Genomic DNA, 23,305 nt, shown 5'->3' with positions numbered 1-23,305 from the left:
TGAGAGTTTACACTGCACTCATTAAGACCTACCTCTACTTCATGTCTGCTCTGTGTCTTCTCTCTCTGCTCTGTCTGCTCTGTGTCTGCTTCGTGTCTGCTCTGTCTGCTCTGTGTCTGCTTCGTGTCTGCTCTGTCTGCTCTGTGTCTGCTTTGTGTATGCTCTGTGTCTGTTCCATGTCTGCTCCGTGTCTGCGTCATGTCTGCTCTGTGTTTGTGGCTGGAACTGAACACAACATAATCAATCTGTGAGTAGATAAAGCACTTTATGGCACACAATATCAAACAATGAAAATACACACACACTCACACACACACAGAGTACTGGCAGGAGTCATTAGTGTATTATCACTGGACCAATCAGACTGACATATAGCCTGACCTTGTTTAAAGATGTTATTACAGAAACAGAGCTGTGTGTCTCATTCTCTCTTACTGTCTCTGTCTGTATGTCTGTCTCTCTCTCTCTCTCTTTCTTGCTCTCTGCCTCTGCTTGTCCCTCTATCTGTCTCTAGAGTTGTCTATATCTTTCTCTCTATCTCTCTCTGTCTCTCTATCTGCCTGTTTCTCTATCCCTCTATCTGTCTCTGTTTCTCTCTCTTTATCTGTCTCTATTTCGCTATCTCTATTTGTCTCTGTATCTGTCTCTCTACACCTCAACATTCAGCTTAGTTTGTAGCAGTACTGCACCCTCTAGTGTACAACTCTACACTCTAACTCTAAACAATGTGCTATTACTCTCTCTCTTTCTCTCTCTCTCTCTCTCTCTCTCTCTCTCTCTCTCACACACACACACACTCACAAACACACACACACACACACACACACACACACACACACACACATACACACACACATACCCTCTCTGTGGTATGAAGGGATTTTGCTGAACATTTCCCTGATCATGTAATGTTTACAAACGTTCCTACAACCTTTCCACAATGTTTCTCTTTCTAGGAGTCACCGTTAACACTAATGTTCCCATAATGTTATTATAATGTTATTATGCTGTAATCTGTAATCAGTATACTGTAATCCATGTGCACAGGAGAACAAGGATCTCCCAGCATGCACCGGGGCCACTCTTGGTTCCGAGCTGCGCCGTCGCTACCGCCGTCACTCGGGGACGCCCACTTTGCCGCCGTTGTCATGGCGACATATGGAGAGGACGCGGAGTCCTGAGGAAGACCTCGTGAGCCGGCCGACCTCGTTGCCCTTCAGTGACCCACCACGCATTGACATCACACCGGTACCACCTGAGAGGTGAGAGCTCGGTCACACACACACACACACACACAGAAGGGTACACTAACTGATAACAAACCATCATCCACACGCCTGATATCAGTGATGAGCAAGGTAATCATGGATTATTCTGCCTTCCTGTGAACTTTGACGAGGTCAGCGTTTACTCATTCCATGTCTTCAGTGTCATTAACGTGAGTGTTTGGGAAACCCAAAGAGGAGGTAGGAGTGTGAGTTAGAGGGCCGAGGAAGGAGGGAAGAGGGTAAGAGAGCAAAGATAAAGGACAGAGCAGGACAGAAGGAGAGAGACGAGGACTTTCCGCTTTCTCCAGTCGTCTCTGGTTCAGGACATCGATCCAGTCCAACAGTTGTTCAGGTTTTTATTTTAATAGTCAGACTCCTGAACCATGGATTTGAGTCAGGACTCAGATCAGAGCTCCAGGAGGCAGAAGGTGCAGATCAGCTCGGACTCTGGAAATCAGGACACGTTTGCCCCGAGCGCCTTCAGGAAAACGCCGGTCAAAAAAATGGCCAGACAGAGACGCCGCTTCACAGTGGCGTTTTCTCACAGCTGGTAAGAGTTTCAGAAGTGTGTGTGTGTGTGATTTGTTTTAGGGCAGTGTTTCAAGGCAGGTTCTAAAGTTGCTTATTTTGGACGAAAGTTGCAGAAACATTGAAAGAAAGAAGGAATAAAATCCCATAATTCTTTGTTAAGTTTGAAAAAATAAGGTGGCAATGATATATTTAACAATTTCCTCAGGATAAAAATAAAATTTTTCTTGAGGATCAAATAAAGTTTATATTGGGATATTAAAATTTTAGAACAGGCAATTAATTATTATGAGATTTTTGATATGACAGAAAGGCATTCCTGAGTAAGTTATGAATAAAGGCGGCGCTTATGCTGATCATGTGACATCACCACTAGCCACTCCTTCTGTCTTGACTGCTTTTATTTACACAATAAAACAGAATGCCCGTGTTGGCTCGTTGCTTTAGTGGCTTAAAATACACCATAATATTAGCCTGATATTAGATAATAACTTTCTAGGAAACTTGGATACTCAACATCAGATAATTAACCTAACCTAGCTAAACGAGCTAGTCAGCTGGGGAACGTTGCTCACGGTAGAATATGTTGAGCGAAGAATATATATATATATATATATATATATATATATATATATATATATATATATATAAAAGTGGTCATGTCACAAGATCGAGTTTGCAAACTGCTGGATCAATTCTGTACTGTAAATATAAGATTAAAGTATTGGCACCCTCTGGTATGTGTTAGGTGCATATGAAAGTAGGAGGAGTTTATATCTGTAGGTTTTCGAGTGTGTGAGCTTGTTTAATGTTAAAATGGTACACGTCTTCCTCACTTGGAGAAATATTAAGCATGAGGCAAATTTGTTGTAACCCAAAACATGGCCACGGTGGCCAATACTTTCACATTTCGTAAATATACTGAGACCTTTCTGAAGCGGCAGCTGGTGATTATCGCGCTGTATGAATATGACGTGAACTCGGAGGTTGTGAAATATAAAACAGCGTGGTGTCAGTTAGGGTGACTCGGGTGTGTCGTGTCCTCTGGTCACCCGGTCTTTGGGGACGCTTTTCTGCCAGTTACAATGACCGTGCACGTTCTGGCGTAACTACGGCCTGGTGGTACCACACACACACACACACACACACACACACACACACACACACGGATCTGTATAAGTGTGAAGAGGAGGCTGTGTTGCTCAACACTTGAACTGTGTCTTATGTCATGGTGTGTGTGCGTGTGTGTGTGTGTGTGTGTGTGTGTGTTTGTGTTTTGCCCCTTTAACCTACATCCTCAAACCTAACATTGTGGTTCCTTCCTGAGTCAAGAACCACTCGTGTTGTGTTTACCCTGTTTGAACTCTGGTATGGTCCTCCCCCTTCACCTCTCCCTGCCCTGTCAATCAAAGCACTAGCCAATCATGGGTGTCTGTGTGCTCATGTATGTGGAAGAGGGTAGATAGCGCTTTCCTCCAAGTGTAATGTGTAAAGCATTTTTGAACAGAACATGAAGGGTTAATAGCATGTGTGTTGTGTGTTGTGTGTGTGTGTGTGTGTGTGTGTGTGTAGTTTGGAGGTAGAGAACGGTCCGTGCAGTCCTGTGGAACTCCAGGTTTCTCCCGGTTCTGCTTTGCTTCTCCCTCATGGTCAGCGCAGAGAGTCATTCCTGTACCGCTCTGACAGCGACTACGAACTCTCGCCCAAATCCACCTCACGCAACTCGTCCATCATGGGAGAACTGTGAGTAACATGCGCCACACTGCGGTGTGAGACAGCCGTCTGTCTGCACCTGTCTGTCTGTCTGTCTCTGCCTATCTCTTTATCTATGTCTGTCTGTCTCTCTGCCACTCTGTATCTCTCTGTCTGTCTCTGCCTATCTCTTCATCTATGTCTGTCTGTCTCTCTGCCACTCTGTATCTCTCTGTCTGTCTCTGCCTATCTCTTCATCTATGTCTGTCTGTCTCTCTGCCACTCTGTATCTGTCTGTCTGTCTCTGCCTACCTCTTTATCTATGTCTGTCTGTCTCTCTGCCACTCTGTATCAGTCTGTCTGTATCTTTTTATTTGTATCTCGCCTCCTGGTCTCTATCTGTCTGTCTATAGCTTCTACCTGTCGGTATCTGTCCATCCATAATCGAATCTCTCTATCTATTCATACACCCTCTTACCCGTCTGTCTGTCTGTCTGTCCTCGACTTTATAAGTCGTGTGCTTTTCTTCTCGTGTGTGAATATTTATATCAGTCTTTTTTTCACTCCGCTAGACATGGTGAAGATTTTATTGTCACACCATTCGCTCAGGTAAACACATCACAACTGGATCACATTCAGTGTTTTCTCTGTGTGCGTGTGTGTAGCATCTATTAATCTTTTCTTCTTGAACTGCAGGTCCTCGCCAGTCTGCGCACGGTCAGGAGTAACTTCAGCGTTTTGACTAATGTGCCTGGACCTTCCAGCAAGTACGTACTTCCTCTGAAACAGAGCCGTGGAAAAAGCGTCCACTAGAGGGAGCACTCAGCTAAGTGTTAGAAGTTTAACTACACTTATCAACTCCATTATTAATCAAATACCATCAGAGAAGACGCCTGAAGCCGAAACCTAATTGGTCAGTTACCGGTCGTTATGTAATATATTAATTACACATCTGTAAATCGGACACGACTGAGTATAGATGTGTTTATACAGTTTACGCTGTTTATCGATTTATTACATTTCAGAAGGCTATTGAATTTCTTTGCTGGTTTTTACTTCATCTGCCAATCAACTCAGTAGGTGGGATCAGCAGTAATCACTGGTTTATGGAACAGTAGTGGGTGGAGTCGAACCCTGAGAACGTTTATACGTTACGTAAAACTCTGAGGAGATACGATTCCATTGTAACACCCCTTCGAGTCTAAATTCTCGCTCAGAACGTCGAAACATCTCAAGAGCTACGACTTCTCCAAGTTGGACTTTTGAAATAAATGAAGCACTGGCGCACAAAAATGGAACGAGCGCTAATTTATCTCGAGTGCCCGTTTTCTTTAATCTGCGGTCGTGAGAACTCGCCGAGACGGGATTCAAGAAATTCAGAGATCCCACTTGTAATGAACGTAGCATGAGAACCCTTGTTCAAGCTAACAGCTCAACTTGAGCTAGCGTGGAATATAGCAATATGCTAGCTGAGGGAAATGATGCTAGTTACAGACGTGGCGGTTAGCCATGCGTTAAGGTTGCCAGATAATGTTTCAGAGACTGATAGGTTTGTGGTTTTTTTTTGTTTTTTTTTAGTGTTTACAATTAAGATGTGCAAAGTTTTGTTTTATTTTTACAGGAGATCTCCAGTTAGCATGCAGCCTCCATTAAACAGAGCCTCACTATCAGGTAAAAGGTGGCTACGCTACACTAACTTTCTGTTAAAAACAAAATAATCTTGTATGAACTGTTTTGGGATTCATTATTCTTACTAAAATTTTGATAAACATTCCGGATGCTAGGGATCCGTTAGCATGACCAGACTCTTACGAGCTGTTACGTTATGTTTAAGTCGGTATTTGTTCTCAATGACCAAACGACCAAAATGTGAGAAATTCCCGTAAAGCTAGCTAGTTATCGTTAGCATAACACTAGCACTGAATTCACACATTTAAAAAAATAATAAATTCAGACAGCCATTTGCAGTACTTCGGTATAAAACTGATTTGGGGGGGTCACAACACACACGCTATTAACCCTCACGTTCTGTTCAAAAAGGCTTTACACATTACACTTGGAGGAAAGCACTGCCTGCCCTCTTCCACATACATGAGCACATAGACACCCATGATTACTACATACGAGCTCAGTTAGTGATGTCACTAATTGTGCTTTCCACTTATCCACCAATGTCTGGCAAATTATCAGAACACAAAAACCTAGTAACAGGAAACTTTTTAGACAAAGACCCTGCTCGATTAACCAGTTAACCAGCTAGTTAACGTAACCAATGTTAGCGACGAACAGATGGTTGTTATGGCAACGGTATATTTTGCCGTGTTGGAGACCGATACTCGATACTGAAATCCCCCTCACCTGTGAGAAATGCGTGCTAGTTTGCTAACGGTTAACCTTAGGATAAATATGGGGTGGGTGTGTGGGTGTGTATGTATGTGTGTGGTTTTTAATTTGCATATAATCTGCATAATGCATAATAATGAGGGGAAAGGTGTAGGGACACCGCACATTTTCAGTCATTTAGTGGGCATTAAAACAGCTTTCTTAACATATGTTAGTAAGTGTTTCGGATCCACCGCCTGCGTGTGTGCGTGTATGATGTCACACAGCAGACCACAGCATAAAGCAGTGTGTGTGTGTGAATGGCTAGTGGTATGAGATGTGTGTGTGTGTGTGTGTGTGTGTGTGTCTATGTGTATGTGTGTGTGTGTGTGTGTGTGTGTGTGTGTGTGTGTGTGTATGTGTGTGTGTGTGTACAGTAATGAGTGTATCAGCCCAGGTGGAGGTGGCCACTGTAGAGTCAACGATCTGAGAGTTGAGTTGAGGGGAGTGAAGGATTGTGGGATGTTTTGCTTCCTGTTTTGCGGGTCATTGACGTCAGCCGCCGCCCCTCAGCCAGCTCACTTCCTGTATAGCGTGAATGGCCATTCCTCATGGAGGAAAACAGACACACACACACACAAACACACACAAAATTGTGCGTCAAAAAAAACTGGAGGAGTGTATAAGCCCACCTCAGGTGCACTGATGAAGTGTGTGTCTCTGTGTGTGTGTGTGTGTGTGTGTGTGTGTGTGTGTGTGTGTGTGTGAGTGACAAGGCGATTTAGCTGCTGTTTGATTTGGCCTACGTCCCAAGCAAAGCTTATTTTGCTTTCACAACATCCACACAGGCCCTCTCTCTCAATCTCTCTCTCTCACACACACACACACACACAGACTTTATATATTCTTTCTAAAATCATTTGTAAATCATGTAGCATGTTATGTGCCACAGTTTTGTGTTGTATGTTATTCATTTCCGCGTAAATAGTAATACGAGTGTTGTTACAGTGTTTAGGGTAGAGTTTACGGCAGTGTTTACAGTAGTGTTTACGGCAGTGTTTACGGTAGTGTTTACAGTAGTGTTTATGGCAGTGTTTACGGGAGTGTTTACAGTAGTGTTTATGGTAGTGTTTGGTTTACAGTAGTGTTTACGGCAGTGTTTACGGCAATGTTTACGGCAATGTTTATGGTAGTGTTTATGGCAGTGTTTTTGGTAGTGTTTACGGCAGTGTTCACGGTAGTGTTCATGGCAGTGTTCACGGTAGGGTTTGCGGTAGTGTTTACAGTAGTGTTTAAAGTAGCGTTTACAGTAGTGTTTATGGCAGTGTTTATGGTAGTGTTTACAGCAGTGTTTACGGCAGTGTTTACGGCAGTGTTTATGGCAGTGTTCACCGTAGTGTTTATGGCAGTGTTTACGGTAGGGTTTGCGGTTCTGTTTACGGCAGTGTTTACAGCAGTGTTCATGGCAGTGTTTATGCCAATGTTCACGGTAGTGTTTATGGCAGTGTTTATGGTAGGGTTTGCGGTTGTGTTTACGGCAGTGTTTACAGCAGTGTTCATGGCAGTGTTTATGGCAGTGTTCATCGTAGTGTTTATGGCAGTGTTTACGGTAGGGTTTGCGGTTGTGTTTACGGCAGTGTTTACAGCAGTGTTCATGGCAGTGTTTATGGCAGTGTTCACCTTAGTGTTTATGGCAGTGTTTACGGTAGGGTTTGCGGTTGTATTTACGGCAGTGTTTACGGCAGCCCTGCTACTACACAACTTCCTGTAATTCTGTCATTCGCCTCATGTGTTAATTTGACGCTACTCGGAACTTGAACCTCGAAACTAACGTACTCATTAAAGTCACGTTGCTTTCTTATCATTGTTACACACGTGGACAAGTCAAGGCTAGCTATAAAGTCTCGGAGGTTTTAGGATTTGCGCAAACGACAGGCGAAAAATATCTTTAAAAACTATGACAAATTCTAAATGAACTGTCGTTCAACACACTGCGTCATTGTTAACATCTAGCCTATGTTTTTACAGATATGTTCAAAAACTGGCCAATTAGTCAAACTAAACACTCGCATTTTAAACTACAACTCGGGCATTTATGATGTCATTTTTTTCGGATTTAGAACATTTTTATCCTCACTGACTGTGGCAGCCTTTAAACGTCGCAGTGTTTATAAAGAATGAGGCCAGGAATGTAGCAATGTGGCTTCGAATTACATAAACTGACCTGTTAGATAAGAAATTGTCAGTACAGGAAACTTTACAGGAAGAATTCAGGTTAGGAAGTTTCAGCGTGCTAATTAGTGTTTTGAGCAGTAAGGTATGAGAAAGACAGGTGAGACAGACAGGTGTGGATATTTAACTTGTTTATTCCGGAGAGCTTAATTAATATGCTGACATCACGGACGGTAAGAAACCTGTGATGACACTGCAGAGGAATCTGCTGGAATAATACAGAAGTGAAATGAAGTGGTCTGGCAGGTTCACACACACGTCACACACAAACATCTCTCTCAGACAAACACACACTCACACACGCACACACACACACACACACACACACACACACACACACACACACACACACACACACATAATGGTGGCTACCTGCAGGGAAAAGTCCGAACCGTGTCGGCTTATTTAAGGTTAAAAAAAATCACCTCAGAAGTCATGTTAGATGATCTTATTAGCATTAGTGGGGGTGATGCTAGCACATATTAGCTAGCAGTGAACAGTATAAATATTTATAAATATCATCTCAGCAATCTCAAGAGATCCTGTGAAGATTTATCAGCAAAGATTAGCCATCTAGCAAGCATTACGAGTTAAAAAATATAAACACACTGTATATAAATATGACTTCAAAGTCCTGTCAGAAATCCTGTCAGATTAGCCTATGTGCAATAGCAGTGAGGATAATGAATGTTTATGAACGTATTTAAGAAATCACCTCAGACGTAATCAGACATTAGCCATCTACTTATCATAATCAGTCAGGAAATCCTGTTAAATTAGCTCACGGTAACTAGCAATAAACATTGTAAAATATTTATAAAGCATTCAGAAGGCATGTCAGGAAGTCATGTTAGTGAACTGACTAGCATCAAAGGGAAAAAAATCCTGTCAAATTAGCTCACATTGGCTAGCAGCGAACTTCAGCAAGTGCTCAGAAATCCTGTCAGGATTTAGCAGCAAAGATTAGCCACCTACCTAGCATTACTAATTAATATAAACATATATATGACTTCAACATCCTCTCGATAATATTTCTGTTTTAAAAAAAAAAGCTTAAAAATCACCTCAGATGTCATGTCAGGTGGTGATATTAGCTCACATTAGCCATCTGTCTAGCATTTGCAGTTAAGACATCTTCTCAAACAAGCTCATGTTAGTTAGCAATGTTCATTATAAATATTTATAAATTCTATCAGGTTAGCTCATTTCAGCTAGCAATAAAGATTATGAGATGAGAGCTGACTAGCATTAGTGAAGGAATCCTGTCAGATTAGCATGTTAGCAAGCAGTCAACATATACATATATTGTAAATATTTATAAACATGACTTAAATGCCCTCTCAGGATTTATCAGCAGAGATGAACCAAGCACCTAGCATTAAAAATATAAACCTACTGTAAATAAATAAGATCTCAAAATCCTGTCAGGTTTTCTCATGTTAGCTCATATGGCTTAACAAACACCTCAGAAGTCATTTTAGGTGATGATATTAGCGCAACTTAGCTAGCAGCAGTGATCGTTATAAATATTTATTAACATGACGTCAACATCCTCTCAGAAATCCTGTCAAGATTGATCAGCAAAGATTGGTGATGAGGAACTCCTTTGAGGTTAGCTCAAATTAGGTAGCTAGCATTAATAGATAAGAATATAAAGCATACTGTATATAAATATGACTTCAAAATCCTCTCAGAACTCCTGTTAGAAATTAGCCATCGATCTAGCATTAGTTAAAAGAAATGCTGCTGGGTTAGCGAATGCTAGCTAGTTAATGTTAGCAGTGAGAATGTGAGACTATTAAGACTATAAAATCCTCTCAGAGATCCTTGTTTTAGCAGTGTAACTAGCCTTATCAGTGACGAGATCCTGCCACATTAGCTGGTTTTAGCAGTGTTACTACCGTTATATATGAAGAGATCCTGTCAGGCTAGCCTACGCTAGCTTGTTGAGTAGTATTAGCAGTGAGAGCGTTTATGAACATGGGTTTTTCCTGTAAGATTAGCGCAAACTAACTAACAATAAATATATGACACTAATGGTGTGTGTATGAATACCGAAGATAACCTTCTCTCTGTTTGTGGACTTTCCTATGTACACTAGACACGAAGTCACGCCCACATTCCCATGTACGCCCTTTTCAGCCAGTTCTTATCTCCATATATGGAGTGAAAGATGTGTTGTATGTGTGTGTGTGCGGAGGACGCTGGACCAGTTTTCCACACATGTATTCATTCATTAGCACTTATTTTCTGTGTTTATTGGCATGTTCAGGTGTGTTTGTGTGAGTGTGTGGTTAGTGTTTGTTAGAGGAATGTGGTGGTTAGTGTTTGCTCCTAGCATTAGTGGAAGAAGCATTGTGTGCTAATGTGTTCTCCGTAATCAGACATTTCCTCACATTAATGTCGACACGGCAGAGAAAGAACTAGGTGAAAACTCTTCCGCTAAACGTATGTCCTGATATTCACTAACGAGTAAATAAACAACTATTAAATGAATAGAATGACCCGAATGAGTCACTGCTGTGTTAACTCAACTCAGTCACCGGTGATCGATTTTGCAGCTTAGCGATCACTCGCTTCGTTTTCCATTTCGCAAAGACATTTAAACTTTCCCAAGACACATAGCGAAAGATGTATCGTATGTCCATTCATTACAGAAAATGACACGAAACGGCACCAAACTACGAGCATTGTTTAGTAGGAACACGTTCTTCAAAGTGTGATGAGTTTAGCTAACGTCAGGGAACCATATTCTGTACGCTTAAGTCGGACGTTTTGACTTTCATCAGAATGTGAGGCGTACGTAATAAAATACCGATTTTGCTCAAGTATTTTAACAGTCTAATAGCAGGGCTGAGGATTTTCGGTTCATTTTGTGCGGTTGGATCGGATCATTCTCTCACGCCGCGCTAGAGCTTCGCCACTCGTGTAGTCTTGGACTTGATTTCGCCTGCCCACGCAACCCACATCAAAGAGGAAAACACGAACGAGAGTTGGATTCTAATGGACTAGGTGAAAGCACGCTAAATCTTTCAGTTATATATATATATATATATATATATATATATATATATGTATAAGGAAAAAAAAATTTCTTGCCTGGACCCACTTTCAGATTGTGTTGTGTTGAAAGGTTGACTTCAACGCTGGAACGAATATCAGTTTAGAGATCTGGCATCCGAATCCATCCCTCCTCTGATCTCTCGCTTTAGACTGAGCCGTTGATCTGGAGGCATTTTATAGTAAACGTGATGAATATCCGTTTTCACAAATTCTCAGAATTTCCATCTGCATCAACTCTCAAACAGTCCTGTGTCCGTCGCTCTGGCACTGGCAACCCATCCGAGTCAGATTCTCTGAATTAAATAAACTAAATGAAGTATACTCTTCATAATAAGGCTGTGACACAGTGTGTTTTTCTTTCCAAAGATGGCATGAGCAGCGTTTACACATGGCCTTGAATAAATGAGCACTTTGCTGGTTTCAGACCATCTGATTCATTAAACGAGTCAGATTCACCTCGCAAGAACGTCGCAGCCTTTATGGGTTGTATCTCATGTGCTTAAGGTCATGGGTCAGAAGGTCATGGAAGACTTCAAACCCCAGGACTACCCGAGCACTGAAAAAAAAAATCGGAAGTTTAAATTCACTTCTTTAGTTTGGCACTGAAGAAACGCAGAAAGCCTATCGTTGAACGTAAACAACCATATAGCTATACGCTGGGACGTTATGGAATCATCTTTATCTTTTGTAGAATTCTTTCCTTAGTGTAAAAAGTAACGTGGACAATTTGAATTGGACTGTCCGAGCTATTTTGCGTACTCGTTTATTACGTAGAGATTACGTAGCGTAACGATGATTTTTGCGCAAAGCGCTTCGATCAAACTAAATGCGCAAACGTCGGACAAACAAACAAACAAACAAAATCATTTTCATCGTAGCTAACAAATATCTATCGAAATAGCATCGTAACCTAATTAAAAATACAACGTTAGAGCCGGTTATAATGTATTATCATTTGTATAGTAACAGCTCGTTCATGGGGACTTCGTTAAATGAATTTAAAAAACGTGCGTAAACACCGATACAGTGAAATCTTCTGTAATTTATTCTAACGTGTACAGAAGGAGTCTCCAGTGTCGACACTATGTAACAGTCAGAGGTACAGCTGTAACTTTTACATTTTCCGAAGTCAGGATCGAACGGTGTCGCAAATGCACAAGGATGCTTTAACGCAAAAAATAAAGGCGCAGGCATCGGACGAACAAACAATCCTTTTAATCGTAGCTAACAAACAGCTATCTCGTTTTCTCGGAGTAAAAATTTGAGCAGGTTCTATTGCGTTATCATTTTTACTCGTACAGCCGACGTTCTACAGTACGTAGACAAATTAAAAACGCGTGACATTTATGGAAGGAGTCTCCAGTGTCAGCACTACAGTATGTAACAGTCAGAGATAAAGCTGTATGTTTTCAGGACAGAGGAGTTCACGTTGTAGGCAGAAGACAAGCTGCGTTTTTGTTTTTTTTAAGAAAAAAGAGAGGATGGTGATTGATGTAATTTTTTTGATGAAATAAATTAGTTAATGATTTTTTTTTTTTAAAAGGAAGAACTAGGGGCTCCGTTCTGCTCCTTGGCAGATCTGCTCCTCGGTTTCTGTGGTGCAGGAGCTGTAGAGCGAGTCTGGAAGGCGTCGCACCCTGCCCAGTATGTGAGTTATGCCTTTGACGTCAGCAGAGCTGTAAAAGCCGACTTTCTCTAAAGTGATCCAAGGCCAGGAGCGCTGCGTGGTGCCGTGAGACAGAGCGCAGGAATGAAGCAGGGAGAGAGAGAGCGAGAGAGAGAGAGAGAGAGAGAGAAGGAAAGCAGAGCAGAGGGTGTTGGTACAGTGCTGTTTACACCAGACCTGCCTGATTAGATGTGGGCTGAGATTTTTTTTTCTTTTTTTTTTTTTTTTAATACAATACAAAAAAGCCCAGAGCAAGAACAACACAGCAGTTTGAATGACAAATGTGGCGCAGTTTTCAGGATGTGGCTGGCTGCAAGTGTTTGCGAGGAATGTGGCGTGTTTACCTTCCAAGAAAATGTGGCTTATACCCTACAAAAAAGTCCAACTCTGATATTTAATGATCTTTCACACACACACACACACATACACACATCTCTCCTTTATACTTCCTCATACACACACACACACACGCATACACATACACACACACTAGTGTTCAGGGTTTAAGCAGTGAAGAGTGAGAAAAGACAGCCAGTAGTTAGTGATACACAAAACAAGACCGAATACTAGTCATGGCTGGTTAGCATCACGCACACGAAAACTAGCCGAGACCAACTAGCGTTATGCGAATCAGGACTTCCGTCTAAATTACGACAAAATGTGAACGAAAGCTAGTGAAGAAAGGCTAATTTGCAAACAAACTGTAAATAATCCAATAATTGAATTACGCAAATATTATAATAAAGTAATAAAAATCCGACATGGCTGGTTAGCATTACATGAATGAAATTCAGCATTTAGTGTTAGATTTATAAAATGTGCTGGTTTTGCCGGTATGTGAATCAAAGTTTTTACAACAAATTTCAAAGCTTTTACTCTCCGAGTAAAATTCGCAGATCGTTTTGCCAATTTGTAGGCGTTTATTTCTAGAATGAATTATGTTAAGATTATGTCTGTTGAAATATTCGTAAATGTGGCATTGCTAATCGTGAATAATAGGCAGTAGCGTGTACGAAATGCTCGAGTTGCAAATCAACAATAAAAAGCAAGAAGTACAGAAATTAATATTAATAATACGAATTACCGTCTTTCTCTCTTAGTTTTTTTTTAGCTATTTTTTTTTCTCAATTATTAGCATGGTGTATAACCTTTTTTTTTTTTCAATTCGCAGTACTCAGTTTCAGTCTTGGGTCTCATTTAAAATCCAGTTCATAACAATAGGAGGAACAGGAGGGAGGGGGCGAGGGTTAACGGTGCACCCGGGGCATTTTTCCACACATATCGAGGGCCGCTGGTGAAACGTTGCCGGATCACTACACGTCCTCTACTTCACCCAGGACCAGCAGTGCAATGGTGGGAATATGTGGCCTTTACTCCACATAATAGCTGAAGCAGGAGGTTAAGATTCCACAACAAGACGTATCGGACCGAGTCGGTGCTCGTGCATCCTTCAGAGCTTTTAACACCACCGCTGTCATTCCACCGTCAGATCTTCACATAATTATATATAGATATAGATGTTACTTTGTGCTACAGTCTCCTCCGAAACTATTGGAACACAAGGTCAGTATATTAGTGTGTGCTGTACACCAAAGACATATGGGTCTGAGATCAGAAGATGGAGATGACACGAGAGTTTAGGATTTCAGCTTTTATTTCCTGGTGTTTACATCTGGACGTGTTAAGCAACATAAAACAATACAATACAAATCGGGGGTTCTGATACAAAATGTCCGATGTCGTTTAAAATGTCTACATAAAAATACCAGGAAATAAAAGGTGAAATTCTAAACTCCTCTCATACCCATCTTCTGATCTCAAGCCCAAATGTCTTCAGTCTGCAGCGAAAAACAAATAAATTGGCCTGGCCATTCCATTAGTTTCGGAGGGGGCTGTAGATAGATAAATAAATAAATAAATAGGTAAGTGAATACATGTGAACATAAATAAATAAGTAAGTAAATAAATAAATAAGTCACTAATAATAAAGTGTTAAACAATAGTAATAGTATAATTACTATAATAATAATAATAGTATAAGTATTAAACAAGTGTTTGTTTAAGACTTATACATTAGTTTTTCCTTTAATAATTGATTATTTATTTTAATACATTTTCAGGCTCACCACTCATGGAGGAGGTTATGCAGCAGCGCCACAAGAATAATAAAAAATATTAATAAATGTGTCTTATATCTGAAATCGGCCTCAGGAATATTTTAAGACCTTTCACATACATACCACAAAATCGCTCGTTTATCTGTCCTTACACACACACACACACACACACACGCAACGCACACACAGAAAACTGAGGGTTTGTATGAACAATGATGAGTTGACATTTCGCAAAACTATTTAACGTTAAACAAACTAAACGTGCTCAACAGGAATATTAGCGTTTGAAAAAAGACATGCTAAGCCCAGTGCAGCAAATCACGTAAAACAGCCAGTAGTTAGCATAACGCAAATCAAAAAGGACCACTAGCAGAGGCTGGTTAGCATGACACACGTACGAAAACTGACTAGCATCATTTTGAATCAGGATTGCAGGCCAGTAGGGCTGTTCTGTGGTAGTACAACGAAATGTTTGTGTCGCTAATCAGGGACCGGTTATTATTACGCAAATTTTAAAAATGAGAATGAAATCTGTTAGCATTACACTAGAGTGTCCTTACTTACGTCAGCTGATTAGCTAAATTACAGGAGTAAGCAGGCTAACTGACAATGTTTGTCAGCTGCTAGCTAGTGGGGTGCGTAGCTAGTGAGGTGTGTAGCTAGTGGGATGCATAGCTAGCTAGTGGGGTGAATTTCAGGTTGAAATGTTTTATAATTACTTTTTCATATGCTTTAACATAAACAAACAGCGCAGCAGATTATATACATGTCAAATAACATTGTGTAAATGTGTATGTAGTGAATGAGGCAGGATACAAGTGCACGGTTTATATGGATTTATTGTTGGTAAATCTATCAATCAGGGCCAAGAGAAAACGCAGGTAAAATCTATGACGATCCATGATCGATTACACAAGAAAAGAAGCTACACGGGAAACCCAAGGCAAAGACAAAGGAGGGTTTAAATAGACAAAAATAATGGAAAGCTAAACAGAGAACAGGAGAGTCCAATCAGGACATAGACCAAGTCTAGACTTGACCAGACTAGGTTTGATTGGCTGTGGTGAGAAACAGGATTAAAATGTCCTTTCCAGCGTAATGCTTTTCAGTGGGACTGCATTAAAGGAGTTTTATTTCCTACACCTATTAACACAAAAATGTTTGTTAGTAAGTCATGATTCTGCTGCTGTCTGGCTTCCAACCAACATCCACGAGCACTTCGCACTCAGTCATTCAGTATAATCGTTCAGATTACGCACTGATTTTATTGAACAGATTTCCTCATCCCTCTCCTGAAATCCATTCTTGGCTACACCACCAGTACCCCCCCCCCCCCCCCCCCCCCCCCCCACCCCCACCCCCATGCCGATTCCACAGTCTCCTCATGGCCTCATCAGAGAGTTCCGCGCTTTTGATGAGATTCTTCAAAGGTATCCGCTGGTAGAAAGCCGCTCTAACGTGACACGCGATTGGCAGCGAGGATCAAACAGCTGTAGTGCATTTAAAGCTCCGTGACTCGCGTTCAGCCGAAGCTGCAGCTTCTTTGGTGCCTTTACGAGCAGGTTTGGAAAAAGCTTGACTCATATATCAGTGGAGCAAGCGGACAGAGGAGCAGTGTGAAGCCAGACGGGGGGACGATGGGGGTGGAGCGGGATGGAGGCAGATGGGGGGGTCTCTGGAGCAGCGAGAAAAGTTCACAAAGATGGTTCTGTGGCTCGGAGTGGTGCTGGGAAACTCTTCACTGTGGGCTTTTGTGGATCTGGATGAGCTCCTAGACGTTGACGTGAAAAAGTTAGTCCACTGCGCTGAAGTGGGTCATGGGAGTCGTGTAGGAGGCGACGTCAGGAAACGTCTCGTTAGTTACATTCCATTAGTCGGCAACAGTTTTTAAAAATTAATTACGAACTTACCATATGTACACACTATTGCGTGACAAGTCACTCGTGTCGATTGTGGGCGTGGCCTGTCCAGGAATATGACAGAATATGTTAAAACCACGGTTTTTCTTCCATTTTTGAAGGAACGAAGAAACGCCGGATGACACGCAATTCCTCGGAGGACTTGTCCGAGTCGATCGCTTGGACTCGCCGCTTTAATGTCCTACCTAATTCGCACAGAATTCAGAAAATCTCCGTTCAAACGCTGCTCTGTTATTCGCACATACGCTAATGTGAAGTGATGGCTGATGTCATGCTAACTCAAGAGTCATTTTGAAAATGGTGTATTACGCTTTGGGTTCTTCCCAAAAGCCCACAATAAAACATAAAAACAATCAAATAAAAATAAAAACAACATGCTGAGCATGCCCAGTGAGCATCTGACCCATGACCTTTCTACCATTTTGGTTTGTTTTACCAATATGAACATAAAACCTCGGATAGAAGGCAGCGTAGCAATAAGCTCCACCATCTTGGACTTGCACATGACAATAATTTCGCTTGCCAATTCCGTCACTAATCCCGAACGATCCCTCATTTCCAGTTTTATTTATTGCACATTTGGTTTGAGTGACGCTGCGGCTCGACTTTACCCCACGCTTACACTCCCACAGTGGTGACATATTGATGGTGGTATTCGTGTGTATCCACGCCAGGCTTCAGATCCACACACACACACACACACACACACGGCTTTAAACGAGCTGCACATGTGGAACGTTATTCATCATCTGTAATGCCGAGTGTAGCGCTTACGGATGTCAGCGTGTTTAATCGAAACCTTCCGTCACATCCATTTTATAGTTCCTCTGATCTCCACATCTGGAGGCTGGAGTTTTAATGTTGCGATTACGCGACACGTCATTAACGTCCAAATTGTATTCCATTTCATTCCCGTGTATAGTTCTGTTACAGAATATTAACATAATGACACTGTCTTGGCCAATAAAAAAGGGGCGTCAGCCTTTTTGTGTTGAGTTAGATGCGTGGCGAAAATATTTAAACGAATGTGAGATAGCCATGGTAAGGATCGGAGCGACCCGACAGCGCAACCCTGCGTAACAGCACAAGGTCAGAGAGGCCCGGCGTGCCCTTATCTCATCGCTTTCGTCAGTAAGCGTTGCATCGTCAGGTCTGACACGTAACATACTAGGCGGGCGATATTCTCTAAGAGTTTCTCCTAAACGCAAGAACTTGTTAGTAATCTCTAGTAATCTTCTGGGCTTGAAACACAGGAAGTGGGTTTTGTTTGCTTTGGCTGCGACCTGCTGCTCTTGGAGGCGAGCCAGACGAAGGAGTAAAGTTTACGTCTCGGGTCGCTCACGCAAATAGAAAGAAACAAAAAAACCACCACAGCGTGGGCTTTGATTACAGTGCCATCACTCGTTATTTCTCTCGGGGTGGATCAAAGAAGGGAAAGTTACGAAGTTACAGAGTTAACAATGCTCCCCTGGCTGATCTGTAGGCATCTCAACTTTTAGTTGTGTGGATGAACGAAAGAAGCCCCTACTCTAAAAAAAAAAAAAAGCCAGACTGATGTTTGCAGCTGTTTGGCCATAATACTCAGCGTTATGTGTGAAGGGAAAAGGGGTGAGGCTGTTAATCCCAGCTGCGAAGCATGGTGGTGGCGGCATCACGCTGTGTGGGTGCTTTGCTGGAAAAGGAGACACATGAGAGCAGGGCAAATGTGTACGAGACAACCTGAGGAATGTGCTAACACAATGGGCACGGTATAAAATGTTAATAAAACTGAACACGTTCGGCTAATTTATATTTATAATTTCTACAAATCCTTGATTTGTGACTCTACGCCTTTCTCATGTCTCTCCCTCTCTCTCTTGCTCTCCCAGATGAGTCATTTCAGAAGCTGGCCTTGGAGACCATGGAGGAGCTGGACTGGTGCCTGGACCAGCTAGAGACCATCCAGACACACCGCTCCGTCAGTGACATGGCCTCCAACAAGGTGAACACACACACACACACACACACACATACACACACACTTCCACTCTCACCTGATAAATTCTCCATTAGCAGCATGACGCTGACGGGGATTTTCCCACGAGGAATAGTTCTGATTATGCTAATAGTACAGCAACACGCGCTACTTCCTTGTTCTGCGGTGGATTGTGGGGAAAAATACGATTAGCACTGAAATTAAATAAAACGACGAAGCGATGACGACATATCAGAGATCCGCAGTACACGTCCCTGCGAACGAGCCGTTACTTCAGAAACGATGACGTATCAGAACGAGCGCATGGGTGTAATATAAACCTGCGCTACTGTCAGAGCTGCTGCTATAGAACAGTAATAAACACCTTCTGACCAGTCAGAGCGCAGAATTCAGAGCTGATATCAGGGTTATGTTTGCTCACTGAGAAGGATCTGTGACTGTTCCAGTACAAAAACTGCAAATTCACACACACACACACACACACACACACAGAGCTGAAGTTTCAGCAATATGAATGAGGTGGTGGAAGTGAAGCTATGTTTACACACTGCAGCTTGCGGGAATATCGTTGGTGCAGTAAATTATTGCGTAATAATGCAGGAGTTTGCAAAAATGCTAACCTGTGCTATTCTAACTGGTATATAGCTTCTATGTTGTTTAATTAAAACCAGTATTTCATGCTAAACTCTGAGCCAAAAGCAGTTTATACAAACACTCCAGTGGTTTGTGATTAGCTAATCACATATATTTCCATAAGCTCCACCCCTTTTTGCAGCATGTCGATTTCCCACTCGAACACACACACCCACCAATGTCGGCTATTAACGTCTAACATAACGAGGGTAATTCCCGGCCCGACACTAACCAGTCGCACCGGTTCAACTCGCGGTGTGCAAAAGTTTGTACGCCCTTAGGACAAAATGAATATGATTTACAGCGTTTGTTATGTCCGGTTTCGCAGATGATCCTTCTTCATCATCAGCAGTAACAAAAATTTATATGTTAGGATATAAATAGTGGAAAAACTCTGAACATGATTTAAATATAGATTAATATCTAGTAGGAACCGTTATATTTCTTTCTATGGATAATGACATTTCTTTTGTTTCTTATTTTTTCTTTCGGCTGTATAGAGTATCTGAGCAGTTAAGGGTTAAGGGATGTAGCTCTTGACCTTGTGGTCCACCTCTGTACAGAGCTACACCACTGTACGTGACCTTAGATGACACAGCGGTGTGTGGTGTGTGTGTGTGTGTAACTAAGCCAGAGGAGGCCGCTTTCCCGTAGATGACCTCGTTCCTGTATTTACACTGATAAGAAATCAGAAAAATCAAGATGCAGAGCCAGACATGGGGCGAGACCACACGAACACACGGACACTTATTCTAATGAAATCTTGAGGTTTTAACGGTTTAATCCTCTCGCCCGCTGGTGTTCTCAATCAGGCCCTGACGAAACAGGCGAAGGATTAAAAGTGAGAAACTGAAATGACGCCGGTTCACTCGAGGGCACTGAGGGGGCCGTAATCAGGAAATGAGTCTCAGCCTGACAGCCAGAGTGTGTGTACCTGAGGCCACGAAGAGAAAGCGCGAGGGAGGGAGTGAGGGAGCGAGTTTGGGAGGGAGGGAGGGAAGGGGAGGGGTCTGAGGGAGGAGGCGGAGCCAGTTGGAGTGAGGTGAATTAGCCAGGTCTTTGTCTCACACACTTCCTGGCGTGTGTCAAAGTGAACGAGTGTGGAGTGCAAGGCATCGTGTATGCCACCATGGGACTATGCTGCTCTGAGAAAGCGAGAAAGTTTGGTGTGACGAAAGGCTGGACTGAGGTGAGGAAAGGAAAGGTTTTGAATTGTGTGTGTATATATACATATATATATATATATATATATATATATTTTTTTTTTTAATGTTGCATGTTTATGTGTTTAGTCATTGCCATTCATATTTCACAGATGCACATTGCGTATACAATGTGATACGCAAAAACACGTAACACAACCGGTCGAGAATTTTTCCAGCTCATAAAAATGCACACTTCGACACTTTTACATGTGCTGTAGTCAAGAAATGAGTGTGTGTGTCTGTGTCTCACAACAACAGGGTCAGAATTACTTGCCTCATGAATCAAATAATTCGCCTCCTGTGGTATCAGACAAAGACGTGTGTCTTAGAATGAAAGCCATTTTGACTTTTTCCTCAATATTACCTCAACTCTTCTGAGTTTTGGTGTGAAATTCAGAAAGCCATGATGCGCAAGGAAAAAGAAAAAAGGAACGAATGCAAACCTCATCACATACAGTAGTATCGCAAAACTCTGGTGTTTCTGCACAATGCTCCTCCTGCAACATTTTAGTTTTAGTGTTACGCTGTGTAACTGGGAATGATGCAATGCAAACCATTTGTTCAAATTATGTTTAAAAGAAATAAACCCTTTGCAAATGCAAAAGCGTCGTTTTTGTAACCATCTTGCAACGTGCAAAACTTCGTCCTGACGCGGAAGATCGGTCGATAGGGGCGTTAAGTCATGTTGTGTTGTAATGTGGTTCAGTAAAAGTGCACCAGCCGGCTTGCTGTACAGCTGTTTTCGTGCATGAGCAGTGGGATTTACTCTCTCACGCAAACTCTGCATGAGAAGGTTGAAGGGCAGATGGGAAAGAGAGAGAGAGAGGGAGAGGCTGAAGGGAAGAGGCTGGAGCGAGTCAGTTTGTCGGAGGCGGAGGATGAAAAGAAGAAACTTTGCTTTTACAAACTTTTTGTGCAGTGTTATGTTCGGTGCATTGTGAGTGCTTTCTCTAAAAGCACTCTAAATAAACATGCCTGAGACCAACTACTTGCTCTCAGTCTCCTGGTGCTACATTAAGGTGTGTGTGTGTGTATGTGTATGGCGTCTTTGTCGTAACTCGATGCACAAGTTTAAAGAACCTTTCTAATGTTAATTCTTTCATGCTTTGCAGTTCAAGAGGATGCTGAACCGTGAGCTCACACACCTGTCGGAAATGAGCCGCTCCGGGAACCAGGTGTCTGAGTTCATCTCCAACACTTTCTTAGGTGAGTCTGATCTTTTATCTTCCATCGCTTGTTTCATTCCAGATATCTGCACTGCGACGGCAACGTGCAGTATCACTGACCGAGACCCAGGCTGGGCACAAATCCTTATATTTGCTAATGTATTCTCACATAAGAGATCAAACGTTGACATAAAGTAGACGTTTTCATGTTATACAACGTTGGCTTGCTGAATGGGTTTACCTAGTGATCTGTCCAATCACTTCACTAGCTAAAATGGTTTTATCGCCCAGCCAGGGGCTCCGTATTTTCCGGTCTGCAATGCTGCAGCTGTGCACAAAGACTGTAAACACTTCCTGGGTTAATTTCTGTTGTACAGTAGAAGCTTTTATTGATGTTAGAACTGTAAGAGTTGTAGTGCATGATGAGAAAGAATGAAGAAAAGCAAATGTAGAAGGAAAGCTGTAGCAGCAGTCAGGCCACCTCATGGTTTACCGCTGCTTTCAAACCAACAAACCTGTGGGTTTTTGTTTTTTTTGGCCTGCAGTTTTTTTTGGTTGCAGAGCGAGGAAGGGTGGTGGGGGTTGGGGGGACAGGGGGGGGTTATAATATCTGTGTTTGACTTCGTTCCAAGAGTTTGTCATGCTGGTAGAGACAAAGAGAGATAAATAATATGCTGTGTGAATCTATGACAGTAGCAGGAAGTGAGCGCTATCAGGATTCGGGGAAAAGAAAGAGACTTTTATGCTATCCATAAAACCACAGTACACAGGAAACGTTTCATTTCTCAAAGTTCCCTCTGAGAAACGTAATTCCCTATATTGCTTTGGGATTTGCGTCAGGTGTGTGTTTTGTAGACAAAGTAGTGCTGAGGGTTTTTGTTCTGGAATGTAGATCAGCGACAACGTTTCAGGGAGACCACAGAGTTTTACTTGTAACAACATTATTTACTCATGTTACGCCACGCAAAAAAACGCTTGCGAAATGACACAGAAGACTTAACCTTAAAGTATAATAGTTATGGAAATGGACACTCACTCACACACACACACTTTGCGTGTACGGGAACCCCCCGTGGAGGGAGAACAAATGAACAGAAGTGAACGAGAGTTAAAAAGGTCACAAACAGTAATGTACTGACTGTGCTATGCAAGGGGGACATTAGCATAACTGACAGATCAAAACCTCTCCCTCGCAGACAAACAGAATGAACTGGAGATCCTGTCGCCTCCGCCAAAGTCTCGGGAGAGGAAGAGGAAACAGCAACAACAGCAGCTCATGACTCAGATCAGCGGAATGAGGAAGGTCGCACATGGACCAGGCATCTCCAGCAGCTGCAGCGTGGCCCGATTTGGAGTCAAGACCGACCTGGAAGACCTGCTTGCAAAGGTAAAATTCACCATGCATCATCAATTCACTCCCTGCTTCCCAGATTTCCCAGTTGCTAGCTTGATCCAAACCCTCATCTCCTTTATTCCTAGTGTCCTTGTCTGAAATTCTAACGTTTGATGGTTTTCTTGG

At 42.2% G+C, this 23,305-nt stretch overlaps 1 protein-coding gene across 2 annotated transcripts in view; it reads left to right on the top strand.

Moving 5' to 3' along the window:
* pde4bb (phosphodiesterase 4B, cAMP-specific b) overlaps positions 1–23,305 on the top strand; it is a 33,987-nt gene that overhangs the window by 7,058 nt on the left and 3,624 nt on the right. For both annotated transcript variants that reach the window (XM_017471578.3, XM_047156713.2), the window contains exons 3-10: positions 1,048–1,262; positions 3,369–3,539; positions 4,061–4,097; positions 4,185–4,255; positions 5,110–5,159; positions 18,676–18,788; positions 21,733–21,826; positions 22,983–23,173. In XM_017471578.3, the coding sequence (XP_017327067.1) occupies positions 1,048–1,262; positions 3,369–3,539; positions 4,061–4,097; positions 4,185–4,255; positions 5,110–5,159; positions 18,676–18,788; positions 21,733–21,826; positions 22,983–23,173 (942 nt within the window). The remainder of the gene's footprint in view (positions 1–1,047; positions 1,263–3,368; positions 3,540–4,060; positions 4,098–4,184; positions 4,256–5,109; positions 5,160–18,675; positions 18,789–21,732; positions 21,827–22,982; positions 23,174–23,305) is intronic.

This window comes from Ictalurus punctatus, chromosome 7 (genome assembly GCF_001660625.3).
Source record: "Ictalurus punctatus breed USDA103 chromosome 7, Coco_2.0, whole genome shotgun sequence".
In the NCBI taxonomy this organism is placed as follows: Eukaryota; Metazoa; Chordata; class Actinopteri; order Siluriformes; family Ictaluridae; genus Ictalurus; species Ictalurus punctatus.
This window is presented reverse-complemented; position numbering and strand designations above follow the sequence as displayed.